The sequence below is a fragment of the Arachis ipaensis genome, chromosome B3 (genome assembly GCF_059453495.1).
Source record: "Arachis ipaensis isolate K30076 ecotype BB chromosome B3, ASM5945349v1, whole genome shotgun sequence".
NCBI classification, from domain to species: Eukaryota; Viridiplantae; Streptophyta; class Magnoliopsida; order Fabales; family Fabaceae; genus Arachis; species Arachis ipaensis.
Window position 1 is genome coordinate 140,460,551 of NC_142438.1, and position 25,200 is coordinate 140,485,750.

The window sequence follows — 25,200 nt, forward strand, 5'->3', positions numbered from 1 at the left end:
AGATGTTGATAGCCTTGGTAAGAGGGATATGCAGATCCTTCAAGATGTAACTAATCCATTGTGCCTCTCTAGTCGCACTCGCTAATGCTCGATACTCTGCCTCGGAGGATGATGAAGCCACTGTCAATTGCTTTTTACTCTTCCATGTTATGAGTGAGTTTCCCAGGTAGAAACAATAGGCTGAAATTGATTTCCTAGTGTCTGGGCATGCTGCCCAGTCCGAATCTGAGAACCCAGTCAGATTGAAATCTGGTTCTGATGTGAAAAACAACCCTGCTGCTGGGGCTCCTTTTAAGTACCTGAGCACATGATGTGCTGCCTGCATGTGCTGTGTGGTTGGGCAGTCCAAAAACTGACTGAGCTTTCCAACTGCGTAACTTATATCAGGTCTGGTGTTAGCTAAGTACAAGAGCCTCCCAACTAGCTTCCTATAAGCTGAATGATCCTTCAGTGGTTCTCCTCTTTCTCTGGACAGCTTCACGATATAATCCAATGGTGTTCTTATTGGTTTGCAACCTTCAAATCTTGTGTCTTTTAACAAGTCCATCACATACTTTCTTTGATAGAGAGCAATACCTTTCTTTGATCTTGCAACTTCCATCCCTAGAAAGAACTTCAAATCTCCTATGTCCTTGATCTTGAATTTCTCATCCAAGATCCTCTTAATTCGATCGATTTCCTTTTCATCATTTCCAGCTATCACTAAGTCATCCACATAGACCAGCAGTGCTGTAAAACCAGATTCTGTCCCTTTCGTGAACAAGCAATGGTCTGATGCTGACCTGGTGTATCCAGCTTCTACCAAGACAGAATGTAGCATGTGGTTCCATTGCCGACTAGCCTGCTTGAGTCCATACAGCGATTTTTCCAGCTTACACACCTTCCCATCTTCAATTTCCAAACCTTGTGGTGGCCTCATGTAAACCTCCTCCTTGAGTACGCCATGCAAGAATGCAGTATTTACATCAACTTGTTTAAGCATCCAACCTTTCATGGCAGCCAAGGCTAGCACAATCCTTAGTGTTTTCAGTTTTACCACTGGGCTAAATGTGTCTAGATAATCAATACCGGCCACCTGTGTGTACCCTTTTGCTACTAACCGTGCCTTGTACCTTTCTATCGAACCGTCCGGGTTGTGTTTTATCTTGAAGACCCACTTACTTCCAATCGCTTTCTTCCCATGAGGCAGAGTTGTAAGCCTCCACGTTTTGTTCATTTTAAGAGCCTTAAGCTCAGCATTGATCGCATCTTGCCAACAGGGTTGTAACACCGCCTCCTCATAACACTTTGGCTCGATATCATTGGTTAGTGCAAGTGAATATGCTTTATGTAATGCAGAAAGAGATTCATAAGACACAAAGTTTGACATTGGATACCTGACTTTATCGTTGATGGTTTGATTTGGATTAGCTTTGTCAATGGTGGTGCTCATACAAACAAAATCCTTTAGATAAGCTGGTGGCTTTCTCTCCCTTGTGGATTTCCTTTGTACATTATGTTCAGAGTATCTTAGTTGTGAGTTTTCCCTGGCTAGTTCTTGGGTATTTTCCCTTTGATTTGTTGAGTCACCTTCAGTGACTCTCGATGAGTCACTCGTGTGCTTGTAGGAAGAAGGGCCATGGTCCAATTCCAATGTTTCAGGTCTTAGTGCAGGTGGTGCAATGGTTTTATTTATTTCTAATTCTAATGTTGATGCATGATTGTTTTTATCTTGTGCAAAAGGAAAATGGTTTTCGTAAAATTCCACATTTCTAGAAACAAAAATTTCTTTGGATTTTAAGTCAATTAAAACATATCCTTTTGTCCCCTCCCTAAATCCAAGGAAAGCACATTTCCTGGCTCGAGGATCCAGCTTGGACCTGTGAGCATTGATGGTGCTGGCATAGGCCAAGCAACCAAAGACCTTTAGGGTCATTAGATCAGGGAGAGATTGATGCAATATTTGAAAAGGAGACTTGTCCTTGAGAAAAGTAGAAGAAATCCTATTCATTAAGAAAACAGCATGCTTAACAGCAAAATTCCAAAAACAATGTGGGACTTGAGATTGAAATAGTATAGCTCTGGTGATGTTAAGAATATGTTGGTGTTTTCGTTCTACTATCCCATTTTGTTGAGGAGTCTCAACACAGGAAGTTTGATGCAAAATTCCAGTTTTAGCAAAAAAAGATTCCATGAGAAATTCTGGACCATTGTCAGTCCGAATGATTTTGATAGATTTGTTGAATTGAGTTTGTATGAAAGTGATGAAATGTTGAACTAAATTGCATACTTCAGACTTCAATTTCATCAAGTACACCCAAGTATATCTTGATTTATTTTCTACAATGGTTAGAAAGTAACGATGTCCACTGGTGGATGGCACTCTAAGTGGCCCCCAAATGTCTATGTGTACAAGCTCAAACAATTGAGTTGGGTCAGAACTACTTACAGGAAAAGGATGTCTTTTCTGTTTAGCTAGATGGCAAGCATCACATGGTGCTGCTGCCTTATCAAATGAGATGAAGGAGAAGTCTCTCTTCATCTTTATTAGTCTATCATTTGGCAAGTGACCCAACCTGTAGTGCCAAATGCAGCGATCTTGCCTGTGATTATTGCTTACAACCGAACATACGTGTGTACTTGGCTTGGGGAGTTTTAAAGCCTCTTTATTTAATATGTAGAGACCACCATTTTCTCTAGCTGCTCCAATCATCCTCATCGAGCTCCGATCCTGTATCTCACACCTTATGTCAGTAAAGTTCATTTGGCAATGCAATGCAGAGGTGAGTTTTGAAACAGAAATGAGCTTGAAATTGAAAGATGGGATGTAAAGGGCATTGTGCAGTAACAGTTTGTTTGAGAAAACAATAGTTCCCATGATTCTACTTGTAGTCCAAGCCCCATTGGGCAATTTAATTATCACAGGAGCTATTTCTTTATATGTGAAAAAATCATTAAGGCAATGGGATACATGGTCAGTTGCACCAGTATCGATTACCCAGGATGAGAACTTGTTTGAAGAAATATTCAATGCATTAATGCTTGTTTTAAAATGCATGACTGTTACCAACTTTCCTAGATGAAGGATTGGTGTATGCACCGAATTACCTTGATGAGGCAACTCGGGTGAAACCTTTGATGCTGTCACGTTGATGCTATGAGGCTGCTCTCCATGAATCTTGTTGAGAAGAGTGAGCAATGCTTGCTTTTGCTCAAGGGTGAACTCCAGTGTGTCACTTCCAACTCTCTCTAAATGGGAGGAACGCGATGAATTGTCGTGCTCACTGAGTTTTCTTGATTCACTCTCAGTGTTCATTGCTGCTGCAAAGCTTCCATTTTCATCTGCAGCATTTTTACCTCTTAAATGTGGTGGCAATCCGTGTTTCTTATAACATACGTCAACACTGTGGCCAAGCTTTCCGCAATAGGAGCATTGTGGTCTGCCTTTCCCTCCCTGACTTCTACCACCTTGGGATCGTCCACCTCTGCCCCTCCCTCTCCCTCTGCCTTGAAAGGATCCTGCAGTGTTCGAGGGAATGGCAGCATATGCAATTTTGATGTCTGAAGCGGCATCTGGATTCTGAAATTGTCGTTCCTGCTGTGTCAACATGGACAACACAGTGGTTACATCAGGGAGAGGATCCAACAACATGATTTGAGATCTAACGGTGGAGTATTGCTCATTCAGCCCTCTCAAGAATCGTGTTACATGATCCTCTACTCGATATTGTCGCATCACACTTAAGCCACAATTACACTTGTTTGAACATTCGCAATCGGGTATAGCTCTAAAACTGTCAAGATCTTCCCAAATGGATTTCAACTTTGTGAAATACTTAGTTACATCTAGGTCCCCTTGCTTGATAGCAAACAACTCTTCTTGCAACTCTGCCACCCTAAATCTGTCTCCTTGATAGTATCGGTGCTTCAATTCACTCCACAGATTGCTGGCCACATTGTTCCAAACAACACTTCTAGCTATGTCTGGACTAAGGGAAAGGTTTATCCAAGCTACGACGTAAGTGTTACACCTATCCCATGCCTCAAAGGTTTCATCATCTTTATTAGGCTTAGGCAAACTACCATCAATAAATTTCATCTTGTTCTTCCCTTTCAGTCCCCACAGCACAGATCTACTCCAATCACCATAGTTTTTACCATCGAGAATAACAGTAGTAAGAGGAATACCAGTGCTCTCAGAGGGATGAAGGTAATAGATGCTCTCTGGATCCTGATTCGGTTTGGTACTCTTCTTGCTAATGCTCGCTTGAAATGTTGTGAGCTGATTCAGAAAATTCATGAACGCTTCTGCATTTACACCTTCCATCGCACCTTCCAGCAACGTCGATTGACAGAAGCCTCAGTGATTAACCTTCTTCCTACAATCTCGTTGATCGGAGTCACCTTCTCACAGTTACAGAGAGTGTGAGGCGGCGCACTCTCATCAAGCTCTATCGTATAAGTTTGTAGGAAGAGAAGAAAGACAGAAAGAGAGAATGAATTTGACTTGAGAAATTAGATGGAGAAAGAAAGAAATTCAACGGATTAAACTCAAATTGAAATTAGATGAATCACACGCTGAATTGAAAAGGAACTCAAAGAAATTTCAGTTTGGAACGAGATACAGAATCTGGATCGAGAAGAAAGGAATTTGGATCACCATTCGCATAACTGAGCTCTTGCAAAATTGGCAAGATTTCAGATTAGGCTGCACCTTCCTCAATCTGAATCTCAGTGCTTGCCACACTCCACGCTCACCGCACCATGTTGAAGGTGTTGCAAGTGTGAGTAGCTGCACTTTCTGTGAGAGAAAACCAGAGAGAAAGGCACAATTGCAAAATACCTAATAGCATAAAATGGTGAATCACACTTTACAGGTGAGTTGCAAATACATATATATACAACACCTACACTACACCTTAGCTGCATTAGATCAGCACCCTTCTAACAAACTAGTAACCAATTTGCTGAGGTGTCATCTAATATAATTATCAACATGACTAACTGATCAGGCACATATCAGCTCCTAACTTAAATTACTCTAACTATTTATTATCAAACTTAGAGGTTAAGTGACTCAAGTATTTAATATTATATCTATAAATTAAAACAATCCAGTAAAAATATAGTTACCAAAATTTTTAGCTAAGATAATGAATGCTTCCGTTAAGCTAAGATTACAAACAAGTTGATAGATATGAACAAGTTGATGTTGGCCCACGTCCATGGCTGTTGCCCTAATGTGTCATCATCCATAATAATGTATCATCCGTAAGTGTGACAAGAATGAATTGGACCACCCATATGGAAGCATGCATCATATTGTGGTAGTGGTAAATGGATTTAATTAATCAATTAATAACCACTAAATGTTGTCAACTGTCAATACTGTTAAGTTCAAATCAAATAATGTACCTTGATTTATTAGGACTTTAATTTATATAAGAACTAGGATTTAAGTCATGACTAATGTCTCACTTATCTAGGGATTTATAATTCAACGAGAAATAAATTATCATATTCGACGGTGGATGTATTGCAGACAAACAAGTTAAAATAAATAACACTCTAAATACATTTAAAATTTCTAATATTACTTTAAAATTAAGCAACTTTATTTCAACTAACCCGGAAAAAATTTGTGTTAAAAGGTTATGGAAGAAGTGAAGAACCATACATCGACGTGATCACGTTTTTCCTATTTAAATAATCATTTAATGCATATACTCATCATAATCACTCTCTTCTGAACACCCTAAACTTACAATTGCACATGAATATAAGCAAAGCATAAATATATTGTTGTACATACCATGATATATTACGGATCCAAACTTATATATTGTTAATTTATGTCGGCGAAGGATAAAGTTGAAGTTAATATGGGAGGACAGAAAAGTTCCACGAAATGAAGGATTATTATTGTGCATGTATCATGCATGTGCATGGCGGGGATGTATAGTAGTTAATTAATTATTACAGGATGGACCAATAATAAGTTCATAATATAAGTGACCATGTCTATATGTAATAGCTGGTTGGACCAATCCGCAGTCCACCACCCCCTCTAAGTACTATATTAAAATACTATAAATACTTTTATTATTTATAATATTTAGACTCAAAATTATTAGTTCAAAATAAAAATACTTATTAGGTTAACTAATCTTACATTTATTATTATTATTTAATAAAAATAATAATAAATTAATAGACACATTAATATTTTAGTTATATCTACATAATAATACTCTCTCTCTCTCTCTATCTTTGTTTTAAAAGAAAAAAAAAGTAATAAGATAATTACTATATTTAGGACAGAGTTAGCATAATTCTTAAGATGGACCAATATAAAAATATAATTAAAAAAAATTAAAATTAAAGGAGGGTTAATATAAAAGTTAGTAATCTTTATACATTAAAATTTTTAATTTGGGGGCATTGTTTCTTTGTTCAACATTAAGCTCCGATCGTGAATATATTATTGTAGATAAAGTATATACTTAACTTTTTCAAAAATATAATTAAAAAAAAAACTAGATTTGCGATAAAAAAAAAAACGTGTACTCTCCCTTTCCAACTTCTCACGCCGCGACGTCTCCCACTAACTTGTCTCGCCACGCCCTTTCTCATCGAACTCCTCTTGTCACGACGCTGCGTCCTCTTCCTTCAACTTCTCTTGCCCCACCGCCACACCCTCCGCATCCAAGTCCTTTCGTTGTGACGCCGCAACATTCTCCTCTAATTCCCCTTGTCACGCTGCCGCGTTTTTCGCATACAACTCCTCTTGCTACTACGCTTTCTAATCCTTGGCGTTTCCTCTTTTTCATCCACGTTCTTCTTTTTTTAGGTATTAGATGTTTTTTTTTCACAGTTTTAGATGTGTCTTTTTTATAAGTCTTAGATATTTTTTTTTAGGTTTTAGATGTTTTTTTTTAATAATTTTAGATTTTTTTTAATTTTTGAATGTTTATTTTTCTTACATTTTAAATATTTTATTTTATTATCCAATCATTCTAAAATTTAAACATCGGAAATTCGAGTATAATAAACAAATCATATAATGACCGAGTGACGGAGAAATTGAGATAGTTAGAAATGATACTAAACAGTGCGGCTAAAAAATGTAAGAGAGAAAATAAAAAAATCGTGGTTTTATTTTTATTATAAATGAGAGTAAAATTGAGATTAAAATTAGGAATTCTACTAGAGTCAATGGATAATAATAATTACTGTATAGATAATAATAATAATATAGAAATGAGAATTAGTAAGACGCTTCATCGGACATTAGCCCGCTAAGCGGCCGGTGAGAGTATAGCGCTAATTTTAAAACAACTTTTAAGTACATAACAAATTAATTATTAATTAATTATTTATATAAAATATAGAATATTTATTAAAAATATATTAAAATAATATATAATAACTAATTTAATGATTTATTGTTAAATATGCATGCAATATTTTTGAAATAACAAATTAGTGATTCTAATTAATACAGACAACATAGGAACAAATTAAATAATCTAAATTATACGGTTCTCTTGTCTTTGATTTCATTAGCTTACAAACTTTCACACGTTTGATTTATAATTTTTAACATTTGATTTTATTACTCATATAATACAACTATACAAGTCTTTCTTTTTAAATTTAATTTTAAAATAAAAAATATTTTATCCACATAAAAATATATATCATGGTTAGATATTATTATTGCCAATTAATTCTTAGAAAATTTGAACATCGTTAACTAATTTAAACAGGTATATAGCCATTAAATATGACATAATTTCAATTAAAGGGCACATAACAACAAATTTTCTTGGCTAAATAGTTTTGCTGAATATAAAATTATAATATATATTTATATTCTTTTCTTCATTTGTCTAAGCCATATATATTGGCGTCGTGCATCTTCTATCCACTTTAACACTACAATACAATTGACTAATGACTAGTGTGTAATTAAGTTTTTTAATTTCGGGGAAAGAGTTTCGTTTTTAATCATCTATGACCCTAAAATAATCAGTGATTAATTAATGAATATATACATACACTAAAAACAAATTAGATATTGTTGTCTTAAAAGCCTAGCTAACATCTTATCTCATGGATCAAGAGTCATATGAGAGATAACTCTTCTCCTTTATGTTTGGCCTCTGTACTAATTAAGGAGACAAAGCTTTCAAAACCTTCTTTAAAATACACCCTCCCATCCTCCTCATTGCTCCCTCACCAATCGCAACCAAAACCCTAATTTTCTCTCTCCTCTCTCTCTCTCTCTCTTCTACATACATAGCAACACCACACGTACGGACCAGTATTACTTTACGCATGGAACCCTGCCAAAAGCCTCCGCCGCCACCGGAACAATCCGACGCCTCTTATTTTTTCTCCGCCGTCACCGACAGCACCAACATGCTCGCCGACTTTGACTGGATCGGAGGAGAAGAAGGCGACACCATGTGTCTGCCGCCGGAGAACAACAGCAACAACAATAATCAATCGCCGTCTTCAAGCTCAGCTGAGGATCCGCCGGAGAGTTCGATCGCCTCCGACGGGAAACAGCTCGACAAAGAGAAACCACCGTAAGTCGCCTTTAATTCCTTTCTTCACTGAGGTTAAGTTGTAATTAACCTAAAATTTAGGGGTCTAAACGCAAGCGAAAAATGCTATGCACACATAACTAACTAACCAAATCGGAATCTAATTAATTAGTTTTGTTTTTTCGGAAGCAGTGCAGCCACCGTCCGTACAAATACATGTTCTAGCCACCCGCTCTAGTAGTTCACTGACTGCTCATACTGATTTTGATTTTTGTTCCGAATTATTCATTTTATAAAAATGTTATTTATATTTTTTAATATATTTTATGTTTTCATATATACTTCATATAAATAATTAAGAGTATTACTGATTGAATTTGAAAGTAGATCGACTGTTATTTTTATTATCATTATTTGAAATTGTTGTTGGCTTCAAATGAAAGCAAGAAAATGAAAAAGAAAAAGGGACGATGCTTTTTGGTATGATGACGTCCTCAAAATCACGGGCACCGCGATTATTGCGGCGGGAGTGCCGTACTTGACGGCTAGCCATCCACCACTCCACTTCATGCTTTTATACATTATTAACTTTGCTGATTTAGTGATTTCACAATTTATGATAGATTATTATTATTATTATTCCATTTTTAATTATTAACAGCGCAGCTTAGTTAATCATTAATTCATTATTGGGCCTCCTTTCACTCCTGATGCTGTTGTGCTAGCTAACTAGTTTTGCACTGTATATATAATTGTTCAGATTAATTCCAAGTAGTTGCATTGCATCATTATTTGTTTATAATTTGTATGTATGTGCATGATTGCATGAATGGACGAGTTTCTAGCTAGGTATATATAAGATATGCTATGCTATGCTATGTGTGCTATATTCTGTACATGATGTTAATTTGCACCAAATAAATAATGCTTGCTTGTGTCCATAGTTATAAGGGGGGTCTCTACTTCTACTTTTTCCTTTTTTGTGGTCCATATTTTACATGCTTCTTATTTTATAGATGGCACCAATATATAATAAGTAGATAATGCCATAATGGCTGCCATGGACACAAATCACAATTTATTGGTTATTATTTTATTATATTATGTGTCTTTCGGCCCTAAATAATGCAATACACACGGTTTATAGCTTTTACATATACATTTGAATATTCTGGCCTTTCCGTGCAGGCTACTTTAATTTTATACAAACAGAAATTTTAATTTTATTGGTATGATTTTAACCTGAACGTCAGGTTTATTGTGGTGGAATTAGCGTGAAATCATTAATTTATAACTGAAAGATTTTGGTCACATTTAATTTCTTCACTCGAGTCATGTTTTGGTGCATTGCTACTGATTTGGGAGTTTTTGAAGTGACGCTAACTCCATCGAAGCATTTAAAGATATCATAAAGAAAAAAATAAATAAAGGATGATGATAATTAACTATCGTCACCGGAACTTCCAACATTGAATAATCATATGTCCCGTACTATCTAGAATAACCATCGACGTACTAGGGATAATAAACACCTTTCCAAAAGCTTAAACTGATTTTGGGGTTTATCAAAGATCGAACTCTTAACTTTTCGGATCTAGCGCTCTAATACCATATCATGATACCACTCATCCCAAAAGTTTCAGCTGATGGAAAAAGGTAACACTAATAATTATATCTCTAATACTCCATAAACCTCTATTGTACACATTGTACAAATATTCCATTGGTTCCTCATAACTTCCCTAATCATATATATGGTTATTTGTACTTCAATTAATCATTTTGGCCGTTCACCTGTTCCCTTGTATATATATGTTTGTGGGGTGCATGGTGGTTAATTTATGGCTACTTAGCTTTAATTTAATTTACAGGAGTAGAAGTAAGAAGAAGCAGAAACGAATGAAGCAGCCACGGTTTGCTTTTATGACTAAGAGTGAAACCGATCATCTTGAAGATGGCTACAGATGGCGAAAGTACGGCCAGAAGGCAGTTAAAAATAGTCCATTCCCCAGGTTTGTATGAACATTCATTTTTTGTTTTTAATTTATTATTCACACGAGGATAAAGTTTTGAATAACTCCAAATCTTTTGTTTGAAAAACAAGTACTGAACCATGCTTAATATATTTTTTGTTCAAAAGTTGTTATGATGAAAAGACTTCTTCCGATTTGAAAGAAAATCAAACTTTTCTAAAGCTAACCTAATCTAAACATGCTTTTTATATATTCTTATATTTTGTAAAGCTATATCATCAATAGTAGTCAAGCACGAGGATGGGTAAGTCTAAAACCCTTACTAATACAACCTTTAGAAGGAACCATATTAATACAACACACCTCACCTACTGCAAAGAAACTTTAGAGCATGCACTATCCTAATCATCTATATATCCGTTTTAAACTTTTTCCCAATTAAATAGGCTAAGAAATTCTTTTGAAAATTATATCACAAAATTAACTGTTACATTATACAATAATCATACGAGTATATGACCAATGTTGTATAATACAAAGTCATTACCATATTAATTACAACATATACAACATGATGACAATAATCAAGTGAAGCAAGTGTAAGAAGAACAAACATAAAACAATAAATCGAAAGGTGGTATCTGTCATATAATATCGAATATGTAATAATAGGGTGGGGGGAAAAGAAAAGACAAATATATTATTTATATTTTAGAAGCTAAGTATGAATACCATAGTACGGCGGTTACATCTTAAATCCATTGTCCCGTCCTGCATCACTTTTAAAATTGCCTTGCAAGTAAGGTTTATTTTTAACTAGCCCCATATCATGTGTCTTGATTTTTAACTTTATTTATCTTTTAATCTTCCATCTGTAAATGAAGTGATAAACAAAATGCTCTATCTGAAGGTCATATAAATTAAAATTATGGACATGACACTTATTAATTTCATAAAAGATTCTTTCTAACTCTCCTCAGTCCTCAACATTTAAGTTGTGTTAATTCGTTTATATATTGGTTAGATCAGTAACAAACTCCTAACCGTCTATAATAACTTCCTATGACGGTTACTAACTGCCACATGAGTGAGTAGTGAGCTGCTCCCTAGCAGTTCTCCTTCCATATATAGTTATCACCAACATGCAGCAAGTCAATTTATCTATAATACATATAAAGCATATATATAAACACGTATTTGTTTGCAATCAAATTAAAAGCAAAATCAGTAGCATAATTTGATCATGTTAATGTGATAAACAATGTACTTGAAGATGAACAACTATCCTATACAGGAGCTACTATCGTTGCACAAACAACAACTGCAGTGTGAAGAAAAGGGTGGAACGCTCCTCGGAGGACCCAACTATTGTGATAACCACATATGAAGGCCAACACTGCCACCACTCCGTAGGGACATTCCACCACCACCGACAACTAAGTGGCATGCTTAGTAGTAATCAAAAATCCACATTTGCAACTCAATTTTCTCTTGGAAATATGTCACACTTCTATTATCCAATTGATCAATTACCTGAAGAAAACACACTTATTAGTAGTAGTGTTTCTGATGATCCTTATTGTCAATCACACAATAATGATAATTACAATGGAAGACGCAGCATTACATTGGCAGATTCATCAACCCCAGAAGAGCTACCCACAGATGATGGACTACTTGGAGATATTCTTCTGCCTAGGCAAATGCGTAACGGATGAGGAGGCTAATATAGAATGGTATTTATATATTATATTATATATACATTATTATATATCCTATAGAGTATATATTTCACATTATCTATATTTTACAATTTTTAATTGTGCGTGTTAGTTGTTATTACTAGCTAGTTGGGGGCCGGATAGGTGGGTTTAATTTCGGGAGATCGACAACATGGCTTTAAGATTTCAATGCAACTTGAAGAGAAAGTAAGTAGAATCTCTAAACTTTATAAGTAGATAATGGTAGATATATATATAGATTATATATATATATATTAGACAAAAGACCAATATATTCCAAATAATGATGGTAATAAAGGCTTTCATAATATGTTATATATATGGGGATACTTGGATAGGCACCATATAATTGATGGTAGTTCAATCTTAATTATTGGGGTGATTAATTATATTATTGAGATTATTGAAGACATAATTAGCGCTCTTTTAATATCTAATCTAAGCGATTGGCCTAGCAACCTTATCTTGACTGGAACCCACTTCATGATGCTAACCACCCATTCACTTAAAACATCTTAGCCGAAAGTATGATTTGATGCCAAGTAGCGTGTGTTTTAAGTGATCGTTTACAACAAAACCTGCATTCATTTGACCAATATATAGTTCTATCATTGTATTAGATCGAAGTTAATTGGAATTATTGTTATTTAATGGATGTAAAATCTTTATGAAGATATTCTATTGAAAAGTATTCCTATATTTTTAAGACGCCTAATTTATATATATGCATTCAAAATAAAATCTTTTACATGAGAAATAATATGAACCGAGATGGAGTGCTTATAATTGCTTTTTACATTACAAATTAAAAATATAAAAGACTAGTCCCTTTCAAAGAGAAAATACATTAAATGACATGCTACCATAAAAGTCATGATCCAAGAATGAGTTATATGGTTAGATGTATGGTTTCCCTTCAAGTAAGTAACAGTCTAACAGACCAATAAAAGTCATGCATGACCCAAAAAATTAAACTCTGTGTATTCACTGTTCATTCTTTTTTAGCTATCTCAGTTTTTTTCAGAGTAAATTTTACCTAGCCGAGTTTACTCATGAAAATACGATTAACGTGCATGCACCATTACTATATGTTAATGATCAAAGTTAAGAGTGATAGATTATTATTATTATTATTATTATTATTATTATTATTATTATTATTATTATTATTATTATTATTATTATTATTATTATTATTATTATACAAACCATATTAAATGTATACAAAAAATTAGTCACCAATAAAAACATGAAATATATATATTAAAATTAAGTTAAATTATATATACATTTAAAAATAAATATATAATAATTAATTTGATAACCAATTTTTAATGTGCACATAATTTTTTTTAGTTATAATACATGGTCAAGTTGCCACAATATTAAAAATAAAAATTATGTACATGCTAAAAATTAGTCATTCATATATATATAATTTAACTTTTTTTTATATATTTTATATTTTAATGTATATTTTATAGGGCAATTTACATAAATAAATTGTTTGTCCCTCAAATTTACGCAATTGCATTGTTTCAAAAATGAAGACGCAAATACATTGTTTCATATATCTATAGAAACTGCTACTGTCAGTAGCGGTTTATCAAAACACGTAATCCGCTATAACCAGCAGCGGTTTACACGCGAATGGGGAACACAGAAACCGCTAGAGGCTGTCGCGGTTTCTGTTTGTTGATGCTTGGCCATAAATCGCTACTGGCAGTAGCGGTTTATGTGTATTGGGACATGTGCGTAAACCGCTAGATGCAGCAGCCGGTTTACGTTGATTAAAAAAAATGTTTGTTTATGCTATATTAAGTTACAAAAAGATTGAGAGAAAGAAAAACGGAGTATATATTTTTTGCAATCATATGATTTATATGGATAAAAAATGAAGTAATTTTTTAAAAAAAAGTGTATGCTTTAGTGAATTTTTTACTAAAAATAAATTATTTTATCATTTATGAGTTTTAGAAGGGATGAAGATAAAAAAAAATTTAGTCTTAGTTTATATATTTTAGTACTCTGTGAGTACTCACTCTTGGATAAATAATAGTGATAGCATCATAATTTTGATGAATAAAATAAAAAATATAAATATGCATGTAATAATTTTTTATTTGTATTTATTATTAAAATGAGATTAAATAGCAAATCAAAGAGTGAGTACTCACAGAATACTAAAATATATAAACTAAGACTAATTTTTTTTATCTTCATCCCTTCTAAAACTCATGAATGATAAAATAATTTATTTTTAGTAAAAAATTTATTAAAGCATACACTTTTTCTTTAAAAATTACTTCATTTTTTATCCATATAAATCATATGATTGCAAAAAATATATACTCCATTTTTCTTTCTCTCAATCTTTTTGTAACTTAATATAGCATAAACAAATATTTTTTCTAATCAACGTAAACCGCTGCTGCCTCTAGCGGTTTACGCACATGTCCCAATACACATAAACCGCTACTGCCAGTAGCGGTTTATGGCCAAACATCAACAAACAGAAACTGCGATAGCTTCTAGCGGTTTCTGTGTTCCCCCATTTGCGTGTAAACCGCTGCTGCTGGCTATAGCGGACCGCTACTGGCAGTAGCGGTTTCTATAGATATATGAAATAATGTATTTGCGTCTTCATTTTTGAAACAATACAATTGCGTAAATTTGAAGGACAAACAATTTATTTATGTAAATTGCCCTATTTTATACTTATAATTAATTTTAATAACTATTTTAAAGGTTAATTAATCTGCTAATCCTTATAATTTCACCGGATTTATAATTAGATCTTTATACTCTTTTCGTTTTCAATTGAATCTCTACACTACTTTTAATTTTGTAATTAGGTTCTTATCATTGTAAAAAATGTTAGAATTAACATAATATTTTTTAACAAATTAAAGATACACACAATTAAAAATCTAATTAAATATTTGATCATATATTTTTTTGAAAAAAATATTTTATTAATTTAAATATTTTTGACATAAAAAATACTTAATTATAAAATCATAAAAATTAATAAAATAATTAAACCTATTTTAAAATACACCTAACATGTGGATTAAAGATAGATAGACTTAGGCCTAATCTGAACCATAAATAATTATGATTTGAAGTGCTACCTTCCTCTGAATAATTTGATAAGACAGCTACCTAGCCTCGTTACACATACATATAACATATGTGTTCGTTAGGTTTTATGCTACATCGCTTTTAACAATTTTATTGTTGGTTTATAATATTAATTAGCTCATGATGAATCTTCGTCATGACGAGAAATCTCCATCGTTTTTGTACTTCATTCATTCGTCTTTATTCATACATTTCAGTTTCAGTTCGTCATAGTTTGCTGACAAGTATTCGTAATATTAATTCGCAGCGATGGATGTTTATGCATCATGTATGCATGCATGCACATTTTACTACTACAAAAATGAGGTTTAATCACTAAATTTTAACTATAAATATTAAATCGTGATAAGAATAAATTAGTTGTGTCTTCTATTTATCATAAAATATTGTTACAGTGACTAAAATTTGACCTTTTACTATAAATAATATTTTTGTAGTATTTAAATTCAAAATTTATACCCTTCTAATTCTATTTTCTCTGTGTACTCATTAGTCTCACACTCACATGTCATGATTCTTGAATAAATTTATTTTTTAAATAAATTTATTAATTTATAATATTATTTTTTTATATATTCTGATATTAACATAAATTTATGAAATTAAATTAAAAAATATAAAAAAATAAAAATTAAAAAAATAAAAAAATAAAAAAATATTCTAATATTTAAGTTAACTATAAAGATAAATTTTATTTAGTTAAAATAATATAATTTGGATAAATAATAAAAAATTCAATAACTTTTAAGTAGAAAAAAGCTTTTAGTAAATCTTTTACTAAAAATAAATTATTTTATCATTTAATGAATTTTAAAAAATGAGAATAAGTCAAAAAATTAGTCTTTATTTATATATGAGCCCTATTTTTTGCAGCACGCACTTTCTTTAACCACACTATACGAGCTTTATCATGATCTAGTATTCTCTAAACTAGGGGTGGCAAACGGGCCTAATTTCGCTGGATCGGCCCGCGTAACCCGTCAAAAAATGCGAGTCGGGGCGAAAAATTAGAATCGCTAAATAGTAAAAACCCATCTAACCCAGACTGCTTAAACAGCGGGCTTTGGCGGGTCAGGACGGATTTTTCGCCGGGATTAGTTTTTTTCTTTTGCAAGGGGATATTTTTGTAATTTTTTTGTCAAAACCTAACTTCCCCAAACCCAACTTACAAGAGAATGAAGATCAAAATTAAATGTTTTAAATTATATTTATTTTGTTTTAAAGACAATATTTATAATTGTGTTTTAGATTATATTTATTTTGTTTTAGAGACAATATTTATAATTATATTTTGAATGAAAACTTAGTTTATAATTATGTTTATTAGATATTTATAATTACAAATACTTTAATATTTGTGAATATAAAAATTATAATTTTTTATACTTTTAGAAATTATAAATTTATTAAAATAATTATAAAATTATATATATTATTTAATAATTAATAGTAAAAAAAAAAATTTGCGGGCTTAGCCAACCAGCCTGCAGTTAGGCAGGATGGGATGGGATTTTAGGACCGCCTTACTAGGCGGGGCGGGATGGGGCGGGCTTCTCCGCTTGCCACTCCTACTCCAAACTTAAAATACCAACTTTTTCTTTCTTCATTTTTGTGTTATATATTTGTTAGTTTTTTTAGCAAATTTTTTCATGAAGCAAAAACGTAATAATTCAGGAGAGGCCCTCTTAGCAGAATTACGACAACCACAACCACAAAATATCAACAACAATGAAGAATTTAGAGAAGGTTTAGATGAAATAAGTCTCAACCAACTGCACCTACCAGGAAGATTATAATGACCCTTTAGTTGTAAATGTCAAATGTATATGAAATTTCAAATTTTTTAAGTGATTTTTTTAGTTCTAATATCTGGTTTAAATCTTTTATTCAATTTTGCATTCGGTTGTAGACACTTCTAAGAAATAAATCACAACTCGTAAAATAACAGCAATTTAAGTTTGGCATTTGAAAAATGATAAAAAAGTCATGACAGAATTTAATGGTCATGGACAAGGTCGAGATAATAGCGCGAATTTATTGGTACGATTTTTGGGTGTAATGGCCCATACAGCAACGCTGTAAATTGAAAAGGTCTTTGGTGCTGAAAATATAGGGCGTATACGTTGTTTTGGTAGTGTTGTATGTCCGGTAAATTTTGGCAAGTCCAACGTATTTTTGAGTTTGTAACCGGTGGAGTCTCCAGTAACGTATCTCAGTAACATGTGATAAATTTAGTGAAGCTGATTGAAACTTTAGAGAAAAAGTTATGGATATGAAGAAACTAAAATCCAGTTAGCAGCCTGCACAAATTTTTGTTATCAAAATATGGTGATAAAATGTCTAATTTATCCAATGATATACTAAACATTTAATTGGTGTATTGAATAAATAATAGTTAAAATTTTAAATATATTTATTTTAGAAGATAATAATTTTTTTATTTATGATAATTTTTTTTTATTTTTTATTATATACAAGTTTAGACTTGTATTATTATTATTATTATTATTATTATTATTATTATTATTATTATTATTATTTAATAAAAAATATTAAATATTATATATTTAAAAAGTTTGATTTTTGTTATTAATGTTATATATAAATATAATTTTAATTTAATAAAATTGTTCAATTAGAAAAAATTAGCACAAATTAGTCACAGATTATATTTAAAAAACAGTGTGAGATAGTCACAAAAATAATGTGATTAAATAACCTGATGTTAGCCACGAAAAAAATTGTGGTTAAAAAATCTGACCTATATAAATGGTGATTATTCAAAGGTCTCCACAATATTTAAAAATATGGCTAATAACTCTAAAATCGTGACAAATTAAAAATATAATCTTCTGATTGGTCACAAATATTCTTATATAGTCAATATATGATTACTACCTATCTTAGAGTTTAGCTACAGTTTTTTTCATAGCTAAATCCCTTTATTTCTTGTAGTGTTTAACGATTGTACAATAAACTCACTTTTTTTTTTCGGTTTTTACTGAAACAGTATCATTTTTTTTTCTTTGAATGATTGATTCTTTATAACTAACAAACAAAATTGGCAACGGAACCGAGTCTCATTTGAAAGTGGATACTTGAAAGTTGAGACCTTAATTAATTAACGAAAAATCATATTAGGACTGCCAACAGGCTTCTATATATATAAAAGTAAAATCAAGAAATTTAATTATCTCTCTGTTACGTTGTAAGCACTGACGTCAACTTTGATAATTAAGCTATAAATCGAAGTCAAGGGATAAGAAGCGTAAGCTCTTGCGGCACCTTATTTTATTAATAAAACAAAGGAATATTCTACGATATGTAAGGTATTTGTGTTTAATTTATCGAGAGAATGAGAAGTAAAATTTTTTACTTTTTGTTTTGAGGAGTGTTAAGGCAGCAACTTTTATATTTTGTAATCATCAATTAATTATTAATAATCTTTTTAATGATGTGAGATTACATCTAATGATAAGAGATTACTCATTTTTTTTTTATGGTTAAGTGCTGGCCACAAAATACAAAAATTGATGGCCCCTAGACTATGTCGAACAGTTAAACACGATAAAAGAGATTATAAAATAACTCGTATTTTGTTTTAACTTCTAACCAATTATTTTATGCCTATAAAAATAAGTTAGTAATTAATCATATTATGTATAAAAATATATTTTTTATATTTGATAAATTTTTATTATATTATTATAAATAAATTTAATTATATTATTTTATTGTGATAGATTTTATTATTTTAGTGATGGATTATTTAATTAAAAAATATATAAATTAATATGTATAAATATATATAATTAGATATGACTAATTTGATACCTAAATTTTATTAGAGATGGAGCTTTTGGGTGTGCTAACCTATAAATAGAAATGAAAACTAGAAATTACATATCATTAACCATCATGTATCTATCGATCATGGGTGAGAAGAGTAGAAATGATTGGAGAGCAGAGGAAGTAAAGAACAAACAAGTTATACTGAGAGATTATGTGAGTGGATATCCCAAAGAATCTGACATGTACATAGTAACAAGTACCATTAATAAACTGAAGGTTCCAGAAGGCTCAAATGGTGTGTTGGTGAAGAACTTGTACCTTTCATGCGATCCAACCATGCAATTCCGCATGAGGAAAAATCCCCATTCCCCTTCCCACCAATCCGAGTCTTATGTCCCTGGATCTGTAAGTATTATAAACGACTTTAATTATCGGTTGGTTTTTATTTTTCTTTTTATTTTAGAAATTTATGAAATTGAAAGTACTGTTTTTTTTTTATTTTGTTTATAAATCATAAAAGCGAAAATTATTAAAAGCGAGAGAAGTATATTTTTTATCTTTAAAATTTGTTAAAAATTTTAAAAATTTTCAATTTTATCATAGAATTAAAATTTTTAATTTGCATCAAATTTATCTCTAATAACTAATGTTTTAAAAAAAGAAAAAATGACCAATTTAAGAATAACTTCACAAGAATAATCATTAATACAAGTAAATCAAATATATTTATCATGTATTATTATTAGATTAGTCCTAGTTTTTTTTAAAAAATTAGTTGTCAGAAATATATTTGATACAAATATAAAACATTTATTTATAAATTTTATGTTTATTTTAATTTTAATTGTTGCAGCCGATTAATGGGTTTGGAGTGGCTAAGGTTCTGGATTCAGGGCATGCTGAGTTTAGTGCTGGTGACTTAGTTTGGGGAACAACTAGTTGGGAAGAATATAGTCTCATTCAAAATCCAGAGCAGCTCAAGAAAATTCACCACACTGATGTGCCCCTCACACATTACACTGGAATTCTTGGTAATTGATCTCTCTATGCATTAACTTTAACGGTTATATTCAAGAAATTGAAATGTTCAAAAAATTTAAACGTGTTTTTAATGTTTCAAAATGTCAAACCAAACACATTCGAACCGTTTTACTAGTCTTTATAGAAAATAAATTTTAAAGAATCTGTCTTTATATATCTAGTTTGACAAATTTAAGGATCGATCCAATTAAGGTTTAATTAGTTCCGACCCATTTACCTATAATAACACTGGCTAAGTTTAGTAACCATTTGTATACGATCTAGTTCAAGACTTGATGATGTTTACTTAGTTCTTTTGAGTTATTTGAATAGGGATGCCTGGAATTACTGCATATGCTGCAATCTATGAAGTTGGTCTTCCAAAAAAGGGAGAATGTGTGTTCATCTCAGCAGCATCAGGTGCTGTTGGTCAAATAGCTGGACAGTTTGCCAAATTGCTTGGTTGTTATGTGGTTGGAAGTGCTGGCACCCAACAAAAGATTAATCTTCTAAAGAACAAGTTTGGTTTTGATGATGCCTTCAATTACAAGCAAGAGCCTGATTTAGATGCAGCTTTAAAAAGGTAGTGCTAAATTAACTATTTAAAATTAATATCTTTATGACATAGTATCAGAATTTTTATGATTATAAGTTTCAAACTTACTAAATAATGGTGCGTCTTCAGATGAGTTTATAAATTTGATTATAATTTTGTGGGATGAATTAGGTGCTGCCCTGAAGGCATTGATTTCTACCTTGATCATGTTGGGGGGAAAATGCTTGATGCAGTTCTGCTTAACATGAAGGTCCATGGCCGAATCGCGATATGTGGAATGATTTCGCAATACAATCTTGATGAGCCTGAACTCCTAAGGAATGTGATGCTGCTGGCATTGAAGAGACTTACTGTGAAAGGATTCACACACAGAGATTACCATCATCTATATCCTAAGATCTTGGAGCTTGTATTGCCTTACATTAGGGACAAGAAGATTTTCTATGTTGAAGACATTGTTGAAGGACTTGAAAATGGACCCGCTGCTCTTGTTGGACTATTCACTGGTCGCAACTTCGGAAAGCAAATTGTTGCCCTTCCTCCTCAATGATCAATCATAATCATGCATCATAGTAGGGTTAAAAAAATTAAATACAAGTTAATTTTTTTTGGAATAAATTGTTTTATAATCCACATCATCCATATTGAATCACTAAAAATTATATATTACAGTGTAGAAATGTATCTTTACTCATAGAAATTAAAAATTAATGGAAGAGTTGTCTCAGTCTTTCTCAACCAAAACCTACTGTATTCCTAATAGGTTGGCTGAATTGCAACTCCTCTGATGGAAAAAGAGTTGTTGAGGCGGCTTTGGTATATTGGAAACCGAAACTCTAAAGTCATTATTTATATTTGAGTATAGCACCCATTAAATCGTCCAAATAGAAATAGTATCTAAAGTCCACAAAGATAATATCTGGTTTTATTCTCATTTAATTCCAAACAAAAGTAATTATGACTTATTTAATTTAGCATTTATAATAATAAATGAAATAACAATTATATAAGTCATTTAATTTGAAATAGCATAATTTGTGATTATAATTAATATATGTATTATCCAAAAACAAATTAGAAAATTAAATAATTTCCTAACAATCTCCCACTTGGGCTATACATATATTATTTCTTGAGATAATCACATCTTATAAACTTTATACGCGCATCTGAATGCTATTTCCCTTATTATTTTAACAATTTGGTCCGTCTCATATATTAGATATGGAATTACCGCAACTTTTATCACATTAATGTCGTGACTGAATCACGATAATCACCATTGTTGAATTTGGAAAACTTGAAATATGATGATGATCAAACATTATTAATTAAAGAAAAATTGTTAATTTAATTTTTGCTTCCAATTGTTTGTCTAATGATTTTGTTTAGTGTGCAGATTTGCATTGGGCCAAAAGTCACATAAGCCCAATATTATGAGAAAGTATTCAGCCTTTGCAAAAATAATTCTAAACTATATGGCTGAATCAGTTAAATGGACATCAAAACTATTTAGGTCAAGTTTCATGTGAATAGCCCAAATTAATTTTTGTTGAGAGACCAACAAGCCTTGGTCCGAAATTGAAGAAAGAAAGAAAATAGAGCATGCTTGGTTCGATTATCTACTCCCAATTGTGAAATGGAATTCAAATTTTAATTCAATTAAATTCATGCATTGGTAACCGAAAAGAAAAATTAAAATTGATTTGATTGCATTAAATGACTCCACACGTTACTTTATGCATAGAGGAATGGAAGTGAAAAATTAATTTGTTTTAATATCATTCATTACTTCCTTTGAAAGTTTCTTTCTTTCTTTTCTCTCTTCTCTCTCTTGTTTTTGGTTATCACTTCCATCAGAGAAAGAAGATTGAAGAAGTTATCAGAGAAAAACAGTGAAGCTATGAAGAAGCAAAAGGCTAGGATGATGGCCTTTGCAAAAGGAAGATCCGAAGCATGGAGTTGCTAAGATTTTTGCTACTAAAGGTAAGATATTCAAGAAGAAGCTTCAAGATCTTTATGCCAAGAATAGAAGCAATCGGCCTCGATCAGAGAAGAAGATCTCTGTGGTAAAGTTAGTTTCTATTTTTGTTCATCCAAGACAGAAGGTAGCTATTGGAGTTACGTGGAGGAAGAAGCAAATATGGAAAGAAAGGAGCTGTCAAGGATCAAGGAGTCATCAAGGGTCAGAATTCATTCTTGAGGCCAAAGTCAAGATGAAAGGCTCAGATTGATGAAGCTTAATGAGAAGGGATGAGAGAGAGGTACATGCGTTTGATTTGTTTTCAGTTTTTCCTCTCTCTTCTCTCTGTCCGAACCGGCCTTGTGTTGGAGAAGATGTTGGTGGCATGGTTGAACCGGTTTCAACCTTGGAAGCTTTCCCTTCTATAATAAGGGTGAACGGCCAAGGGTTGAAGCAAGGAGAGTAAGCACAGAGTTCTCATAGCTACCCTAAGCTAACAGATTTCTTCTCCTTCAATGGGTTACATTCTGTTTTCTTTTCTTTAATTTTGTCTGTCTGAGACTCATGGTAAAAGACAAACAGAGTGAGGTTTGTAAGAAAAAGCCAGTGAGAGGAAAAAGGTAGAGAGAGTAAAATTAAAGAAAAAGTCATAGATGTCTAAGAGTTCCTTTGTACATCTGTATGTTGTGTTTCATGATCTTGTGGGGATTCCCTTACAAGTTGGGTTAGCACTTTGCGGTTGAAAGCTTGGTAGGTGACCAAGTCAAGTTCAGATTTGGGAATAGAATCTGGATTTGTCCCATATAGGAATGTGTAGTTCCTAGGGAAGAATTGATGTATGTAATCTGATGATTATAGTAAAATTCCGTCACAGTTGTGATGGAGACTGGATGTAGGCTACATTGCACTTAGCAGCTGAACCAGGATACTTCTGGGTGTGATTTTCTCTTTCTCTTCTACTCATATTTTGTTTCTGTTGCGTAGGAGACAAAAACTAAAAATATCTCCTAATCGGTTATGAGACAAAATAAAAATGTCTCTTGACTAGTTACGAGACAAAAATCGAAATATATCCTAAAGTTCTTTGAAAAGGCAGCAATCGATACTCAGCAAAAAAGGGGCTAAGATTCAACTCCCACTTCTCTTAGCCACTAATTACCATCAACCATCCTAATATACTTAACGATATTGATCAAAATTGGATGAGTAATATGAAAATTACATGCCAAGTGATCTCATGCATGTCTATTTTCAGTTGGTCCAACTTTAAAACTTTATTGAGATCAAACACATCAAATATTACAAAATAAATATTTCACATAATATGAAATAAACCATCAATTTAATTCTGCAGAAAGATAATTCAATATCTATCATAGGACATATAGCATAAAATAAACTCCCACTAAACCAATACATCACATGTATTGACACCATCCGAGCAGTGTATTCATGAAAGGCTTTAGGGATTAATCCTTTGGTTAATGGATTTGCTAGCATATACTCTGTTCCTATGTTCTATGAAAATCTATTTTTCTTGAACTTTCTCCTTGACAACTAAGAATTTGATGTCTATATGTTTCGATTTCGTCAAGCTCTTATTGTGGTTGGAGTATAGTACTGTTGACTTATTGTCACAAAATTTTTCATTGGCCTTTCAATGTTATCTACTATACGAAGCTCAGTGACAAAGTTTTGTAACCATATGCCATGTTTGGATGCCTCAAAGCAAGCAACGCACTCCGCCTTCATTGTTGAGGAAGCTACAAGAGTCTGTTTATTAGACTTCCACGCGATAGCTCCTCCAACCAACATGAAGACACAGCCTGAAGTAAAGCGTCTACTATCTTGGCATCCCGTAAAATCGGAATCAGAGTACCTAATGATCTCCAAATTTTTTTATCTCTGATAAGTAAGCATGTCATCCTTTGTTCTCTTCAGATAATGCATTATACGTTTAACAGTTATCCAATGATCCATGTCAAGATGCTCAAGTATCTACCCAATTCCCACTATGAATGATATATCGGGACGTGTGCAGACTTGAGCATACATTAAGCTCCCTAGTGCTGATGCATAAGGTTTATCATGCATTGTTGTCCTCTCAAGATCATTTTTGGGGCATTGTTTGAGACTAAACTTGTCTCCTTTAGCTACGGGTGTGTCCATTGGTCTATAGCTTTCCATGTCATATCTACTTAAAATCTTTTCGATATAGTTCTTTTGTAATAATCCAATAATACATTAAGAGAGATTTCTTGGTATCTCGATTCCTAATACAAAAAGAGGCATCACTAAAATCTTTCATTTCGAAATTGATCGATAGAAATTTCTTAGTTTCATGCAACAAGCTTATATCGTTACTGGCAAGTAAAATGTCATCAACATATAAGACGAAAAATATGTATTTACTCCCACTGAACTTGCGGTATACACATTCATCTATGATATTTACCTTAAAATCATATGAGGTAATGAC

At 32.3% G+C, this 25,200-nt stretch overlaps 2 protein-coding genes across 3 annotated transcripts; both read left to right on the top strand.

Moving 5' to 3' along the window:
• Positions 1-8,094: 8,094 nt before the first annotated feature.
• LOC107631840 (putative WRKY transcription factor 57) lies at positions 8,095-12,872 on the top strand. Of its 2 annotated transcripts, XM_088509773.1 has the most exons (4): positions 8,095-8,573; positions 10,403-10,543; positions 11,799-12,240; positions 12,351-12,872. In XM_088509773.1, the coding sequence occupies exons 1-3, from the start codon at positions 8,320-8,322 to the stop codon at positions 12,220-12,222; spliced, it is 819 nt and encodes a 272-aa protein (XP_088365899.1). In that variant the 5' UTR covers positions 8,095-8,319; the 3' UTR covers positions 12,223-12,240; positions 12,351-12,872. The 2 variants fall into 2 exon arrangements, with proteins under 2 accessions (XP_088365899.1, XP_016190896.1); XM_016335410.3 differs by lacking the exon at positions 12,351-12,872 and having other exon boundaries at positions 11,799-12,343.
• A 6,347-nt stretch (positions 12,873-19,219) lies between these two features.
• LOC107631838 (2-alkenal reductase (NADP(+)-dependent)) lies at positions 19,220-21,502 on the top strand. Its single transcript, XM_016335407.3, has 4 exons — positions 19,220-19,587; positions 20,036-20,213; positions 20,536-20,785; positions 20,930-21,502. The coding sequence occupies exons 1-4, from the start codon at positions 19,276-19,278 to the stop codon at positions 21,306-21,308; spliced, it is 1,119 nt and encodes a 372-aa protein (XP_016190893.2). The 5' UTR covers positions 19,220-19,275; the 3' UTR covers positions 21,309-21,502.
• Positions 21,503-25,200: the final 3,698 nt, after the last annotated feature.

What these genes read in the sequence shown, in the direction of transcription:
- LOC107631840 (XM_088509773.1), top strand. Translation starts at nt 8,320, where the DNA reads ATGGAACCCTGCCAAAAGCCTCCGCCGCCACCGGAACAATCCGACGCC. An exon ending in CTCGACAAAGAGAAACCACC is followed by an intron (nt 8,574 to 10,402) that starts GTAAGTCGCCTT and finishes TTTAATTTACAG; the next exon opens with GAGTAGAAGTAAGAAGAAGC. An exon ending in AAAAATAGTCCATTCCCCAG is followed by an intron (nt 10,544 to 11,798) that starts GTTTGTATGAAC and finishes TATCCTATACAG; the next exon opens with GAGCTACTATCGTTGCACAA.
- LOC107631838 (XM_016335407.3), top strand. Translation starts at nt 19,276, where the DNA reads ATGAAAACTAGAAATTACATATCATTAACCATCATGTATCTATCGATC. An exon ending in ACATTACACTGGAATTCTTG is followed by an intron (nt 20,214 to 20,535) that starts GTAATTGATCTC and finishes TTATTTGAATAG; the next exon opens with GGATGCCTGGAATTACTGCA. An exon ending in TTAGATGCAGCTTTAAAAAG is followed by an intron (nt 20,786 to 20,929) that starts GTAGTGCTAAAT and finishes GGGATGAATTAG; the next exon opens with GTGCTGCCCTGAAGGCATTG.